This window comes from Gracilinanus agilis, chromosome 1 (genome assembly GCF_016433145.1).
Source record: "Gracilinanus agilis isolate LMUSP501 chromosome 1, AgileGrace, whole genome shotgun sequence".
NCBI classification, from domain to species: Eukaryota; Metazoa; Chordata; class Mammalia; order Didelphimorphia; family Didelphidae; genus Gracilinanus; species Gracilinanus agilis.
In genome coordinates, this window is record NC_058130.1 from 737586056 (window position 1) to 737592177 (window position 6122).

At 44.4% G+C, this 6122-nt stretch overlaps 2 protein-coding genes across 2 annotated transcripts; one reads left to right on the forward strand and one right to left on the reverse strand.

Annotated features, from left to right (window-relative positions):
• Positions 1-415: 415 nt before the first annotated feature.
• NDUFA7 (NADH:ubiquinone oxidoreductase subunit A7) lies at positions 416-4638 on the reverse strand. The gene is made up of 4 exons (XM_044672719.1): positions 4533-4638; positions 3285-3334; positions 2046-2195; positions 416-702 (listed from the first exon to the last, which is right to left on the reverse strand). The coding sequence occupies exons 1-4, from the start codon at positions 4581-4583 to the stop codon at positions 606-608; spliced, it is 348 nt and encodes a 115-aa protein (XP_044528654.1). The 5' UTR covers positions 4584-4638; the 3' UTR covers positions 416-605.
• A 63-nt stretch (positions 4639-4701) lies between these two features.
• On the forward strand, positions 4702-6057 carry RPS28 (ribosomal protein S28). The gene is made up of 4 exons (XM_044672707.1): positions 4702-4809; positions 4984-5031; positions 5160-5291; positions 5983-6057. Exons 1-3 carry the CDS (start codon positions 4771-4773, stop codon positions 5280-5282), a joined length of 210 nt encoding a protein of 69 aa, XP_044528642.1. The 5' UTR covers positions 4702-4770; the 3' UTR covers positions 5283-5291; positions 5983-6057.
• The last annotated feature ends 65 nt before the right edge of the window (positions 6058-6122 follow it).

A 6122-nucleotide genomic window follows, 5' to 3' on the forward strand; every position in this document is an offset into this window, starting at 1 on the left:
TCTGTAAAAAAAAATCTCATTTCAAATGGATGGTCTCTTCTAGACTCCTAGCTCTGACATAATAACAGCCAACATTGATATCAAGCTTTAAGGTTTGCAAATTATTTTATAACTATTATCTCATTTGATCTTCACAACAACCCTGGAGGTAGGTGCTATTATTTTCCTTATTATACAGTTGAGAAAACTGAGGCTGAGAGGTTGAATGACTTTCCTTAGATCACATGACTAGGAGCTTTTGAGGCCAGAATTCAACATAGGTTTTCCAAGTTTCACATTCTAATCACTGTAATGCTTAGCAGTCCTATTCTAAGATCCATACATTTCAGAGATGATTGTTCCCAGAGAATAGTTAACAGGGTCAACTTTACCTTGAATTCAAGCAATTCAAACTAAAAAAATAAAAATACAAACATTGCTGAAGCTCAGTATATTTATCATGTATTAGGACATGTTTTTCACCCCACCACTAACCCAAGATAAAATATAATCTTCTCTGAATGATTCTCCATGATAGCTTTGCAGCTGAGCTGATGATACCTTCAAGTCAGTCACCTAAAAACACAATCTCTCAGCGTCTTTATGTCCATCTTTCCATGTCCATCTCACAAATATGGTTCATCCTTTGACAATTCCCACTTTTTCATGGAGGGTCCTGGTATTGCTGGCTTTTTCTCAGAAGCTGTCATAGCCAAGTTTGAGCTAGAGAAAGAAGATAGGTTTTTTTTAAATGCCTGATTTATAAGATTTTTTTAAAAGCCCAGAACACAAAAAGAGAGCATATTTGCATCATGAGACAAGCAGCTTTTGAGACTTCCAACTCTAGAACAGGAAGTACAATCATTAAATTCAATTTAAGTCAACATATTTTTACTACAATCCTCCTCTTTGATTAAAACTAATCAATGCTAAGAGAGATCTAAAATCTAGAAGAGACGGAGTCCTTGTCCTCAGAGATCTTAGAAACTAGTAAGTAATCAGATAGCTATTATAGGATCAAGTTAGAGGTAAAAGGACTTTGAAAACTATGAGGTGCTCTATGAAATTCAAGTTAGTATGATTACTCCAGAATCTCCAAATTAGAAAGGACCTCAGAGATCTTATAGGCCAACACCACTTCTGCTTGATGACTTTTTTTTTTAATCCTACCTTCATCTTAGAACTAATACTATGTATTGGTTCCAAGGCAGAAGAGTGGTAAGGGCTAGGCAATGGGGGGGGGGGGGGGGGGAGGTGTTAAGTGACTTGCCCAGGGTCACACAGCTAGGAAGTGTGTAAGGTCAGATTTGAACCTAGGACCTTCCATCTCTGGGCCTGGCTCTCCATCCACTGAGCCACCCAGCTGCCCCCTGCTTGAAGGCCCTGTTTCCCAAAGCAGTTGATTCAATTTGGGGATGGCTTTAACAGTTCAGAAATTTTTCCTGGCATCAAGTTTGAATCTGTGTCTTGGCAGACTTCTACCCAATGTCCTTAGTTTTTCCTGTGGGGCCAAGCAGGAAGAGCTGCATGCTTTACAGCTTTTGAAATTGCTAAGCCCCACTAAGTCTTCTTTTCTCCAAGCTAAATATCACAGTTCCTTCAATTAATATTTTTATGGTATGACACTGGTAAACAATAGCATGAACAAAAGTGAGGATGAAAAATCTGGCCTACTTGGAAGAAAACTAAGGTCTGAGAGCAGTTGGGGTTATACTATGAAAAGTCTTAAAATCAAGCAGAGGAATTAGCAAATTCAAGTTCAAACACATTAAGTCTGAGGTTTGAGAAGGTAGTACAGCATATTGGCTAGAATCGCCTCCCCTCATTGCCTGGCCTCTGAGTAAATCTAGGACACCTCAACCTTAATAAGCCTCAATAATGTCTCCATCAAGGAAATGAGGACAATAGCACCTCCTTCACAAAGTTGTGAGAATCAAATGAGGTCATAGTCTATAAAGTGCTTGCAAATCTTAAAGCAATGTGTAAATATAAACCAAGTAGAGATGGACCTGGACCAGGTCAAGTAGTTCTAAATGAACCCTGAGTCTCCTTCAGAAAAGACTTACCTCTTCTCAGGAAGACCAGACTCCAAAACTTTCACAGTAGACATTATGATTGAAGGAGGAGAGGATTCCCGACGTCCATCTCGAGTATAATAGTAATTGTTTGAAAGCTTATGGCTAGGGCCCACTGGCAACTTAGGAGGTGGCTGAGTTCTAAAGAAAATAAGACACTTAATTATTATATAATACTGTGTGTTAGCAATAGCTCTCATGTTTATCTGTCAAGGTCAATCCTATGCCTCTACACTTTAAATTTTAATAAGCATTTATTAAGCATCTACCATATGCTAGGCACTATGGTAAGGCATCTAGTGTTATCTCATTTTACCTTCACAATCACCCTGATTGATAGGTACTGTATCCCCATGATACAGATGAAAAGACTGAGTCAACCTCAAATGAGGAAATGGCTGAACAAATTTGTGGTATATGATGGTGATGGAAGACTATTGTGCTTTAAGGAATGATGAATTGCTTGATTTCTATATGAACTAGAAAGACCTCCATGAACTGATGCAGAATGAAATGAGCAGAACCAGGAGAACACTGTACACAGAAACTGAAATACTGTGGGGCAATCAAATATAATCAACTTTGCTACTAGCAGCAATGCAATGATCCAGGACAATTCCAAGGGACTTATAAGAACACTATCCATATCAAGAGAAAGAACTGTGGGAATAGAAACACAGAAGAAAAAGATATGATTTATCACTTGTTTATTTGGATACATGAATCGGAGTTTTGATTTTAAAAGATTACTTTATTACAAAAATGAATAATATGGAAATAGCTATCAAGTGATAACACATGTATAACCCAGCAGAACTGCTTGTCAACCCCAAGAGGGAAGAGTGAGAAAACATGAATCACATAACCATGGGAAAAATAATTTAAAATTAGTTAAAGGTTAAGTGAATTGCCCAGCAGCATACAATTGATAAGGCCAAATGAGAATTCAAGTCTTCCTGATTCTAAGACAGAAGGTATGGGTTTAAAAAAAAATGGGGATAATATCCCTGTCCTATCTTCTTCACAGAGCTGTCTGGATAAAATAAGACAAAAGCACACAGCAAATAGTAATATGGAAAAAATACGGAATCATTATTTTCTCTTTATTCTTTGTTCTCCCTTCTTTCCTCCCACTTTTCTCTTGACTACTTTTCCTCTCCTGTCTGGTTCTTTGACCCCAAAGCCAGACAAACAAGATGGGAAATGAAAAAGAATGGTAAACCTGCTCACCTTTTAGCTATCTCCTGATAACGCAGCTGCAGCTTAGCTTGGAGATTATGCTGTGAAAAAGAGAAAATGTTGAGAAAACAGTAGAGACTACAAGAGAGAGAAAAGAGCAGGGAACACATGGCATGGGTTGTGCCCTGGAGATTTGGTCGAGAGTATATCACAGGGCAGAAAGAGATAATGGGAATGGAGGTACACATTGGAGAAAGAGATGAAGTATCTCAAGAAGCATCATAGATTAGAAAGTAGAAATTGAGGAGTAACTAGGTGGATAGAGAGCCAGGTCTAGAGATGGGAGGTCCTGGGTTCAAATATGACCTCAGACACTTCCTAGCTGTTTGACCCTAGGCGTCACTTAAACCCAATTGTCTACCCCTTACTAATCTTCTGCCTTGGAATCAATACTTAGTATTGATTCTAAAATGACTGGTGAGAGAGAGAGAGAGAGAGAGAGAGAGAGAGAGAGAGAGAGAGAGAGAGATTGATTGGGATGAGGTGGTACCCTAGAGAAAAAGAGAAGGGGTTACAGCTGAGAGAAAGGGCAAAAGCTCTACAGGAGCAGAGTCAGGACCTGTGGTAAAGCTGAGGGAAAAGGCTCAGGGAGGAATGAGCAGGGAGGATTCGGAGGGCAGAAACAATGGTTAAAGAGACCCAGGAGCCTAGAACAGGGATGGAGTCGCTGGAGAGGAGGAAAAGAGGGTGCCAGAAGAGAACTGGAGGACATTGTTTGAGGTAAGAACAGAATCAAAGGTGAGGAGGGGCAGAGAGGGAGGAATATAAGATCGGAGATGGCAACAGTACCAAGGGACCAAAGGATAACAGAGGTACAGAATTAGGGGTGAGGAATGGGCAGAGGGGTCAGAGACAAAGAGCAAAGAGGCAAGGGTACAGGCCACGGGGTCAGAGGAAGGAGAGACAAGGAGTTAGGGATAGAAGTTGGGGTGCTGAAGAAGAGGACAGAAACAAAGATCCCAGGTTGCGGGAAATGGACTGGGAGAGGTGACAGAGGCAGTGACAGGAACAGAGGAACAGGGGAAGGGGTTAAAGGAGGGAGGGAGGGGCGAAGATTAGGGCTTGGGTCACTGGTGAAGATGGGATGGAGGGACAAGGAGAGGGCATTAGGACATGCAGGTCAAGGTAAGGCTCGAGATGGGGGGGCGACACAGGAGGGAAGGCGGGGATGTCGGTCAGTCAGTTCTCCGTCCCTCAAATCATCAGATTGTGCCCTAATCCCTACGGTCGTCGCCGCACCCCGGAGGCCGAGTTCCGGAGCCACTGAATGAAGCCAGTAGCAGATGCCATCTTGTTTCTGAGATGAAGGGCAGCAACTGCAGCCGCAAACGCTGTTGGGAAAGAAGGAAGGGGCGGGGACGCGAGAGCCGAAATCTCGCGAGCGTTAGAGGCGGGACTTGAGGAATCCCATAAAGGAGCGTCCGGGACCACGTGACTCTCTCTCGTCCTTCTCTCTCTTACTGTTCGTGCCGCCATCATGGACACAGGCCGCGTGCAGCCCATCAAGTTGGCTAGGGTGAGGAACAAGGGCCGGGACTGGGGATTCGGAGTGGCAAAATTAAGGACAAGGCTCTGCTGCCCGCCTCCAGCAAGGGGCTGGGAACCCGAACCGCTGTAGGATCTGGGGAGGGAAAGAAAGAGGGAACGGGCCGCCGGCCCCAACCTTACACTTTACGCTTTTCGTCTCCAGGTCACCAAGGTGCTGGGCAGGACCGGTTCTCAGGGCCAGTGCACCCAGGTAAGTACACACTCGCCCAGCGCGCCCCCGCCCTGGGCGTACGCTTCCTTCTTTCCCCCTGCCTGGTTCTCTCCCCTCTTTCACGGACCCACACGGGCGTCCCTGAGGCCTGTCCGCCTCCTGTGCAGGTTCGCGTGGAGTTCATGGACGACACCAGCCGGTCCATCATCCGCAACGTGAAGGGCCCGGTGCGGGAAGGGGACGTGCTCACCCTGCTGGAGTCAGAACGCGAGGCCCGGAGGCTGCGCTGAGACCAGCCGGTGAGTGCCTGCGGAACCGCCCCTAGGGCTGGGGAAGGGAGAACGGGTTTTATTATTCGAACCCGATTTCCTCCTCTTCTGAATGAGAAGAGGTGAAATGATTACTAGCCAGGATCATCCAACTAGCGAGGGACTGAGCTGGAGTTGGAACCCCATTTCTTCCCAATCCTATCTATCATATCACACCTCCACTAAGGGGCCTTAGAGCTGTGAGATTCATATTGCAGAGAGGGGTTCTGGCTACAGCACAGAATTCCATAGGGCCCGCTTGAACCCTTCTCTGCAATATGAATCTCACAGAGCCCAGCCCCCTTCTTTGACAGTAAGGTACTGAGATTCTGAGAGGGAATCTTGTCTTAAGAATTGTCTTGAGGAACAGGACTGGTCGAGTCTGTTGGTTTTCACAACTGCCTTTGAATCTGCAGCCTCAGCTCTCACTTCCCTCAAACTGCAGTAAAGAAAACTGAATCCCATAGAAAAAGGAAGGCTGTAGGTTCATGCTAGGGGAGGACAAGACCAGATAACTTAAATGGTACCAAGGGGAGATGGTCATGGGGCTCACGAAACAGGCTGTTTTAGACCAGATTGCAGGAGGGCTTTACACAAGTAGAGAGACTAATGGTGGGTTGGGTAACAGTGGTAAATACTGTGAACAAAAAGTCCTAGTACCTTACACTGACTTTATTTTCAGGTGGAGGTCCTAGGCTGCTGGTCCTGGTTTGGAAAGACTGCTTAAGGGATGTGTAAAATAAAGAGTTTTGTCTAAGCTACTGAGTAGTGTGACCTTCTAAAGGTGGGATGATCCAGGTAGACTTGGGTATTTTTCATTAC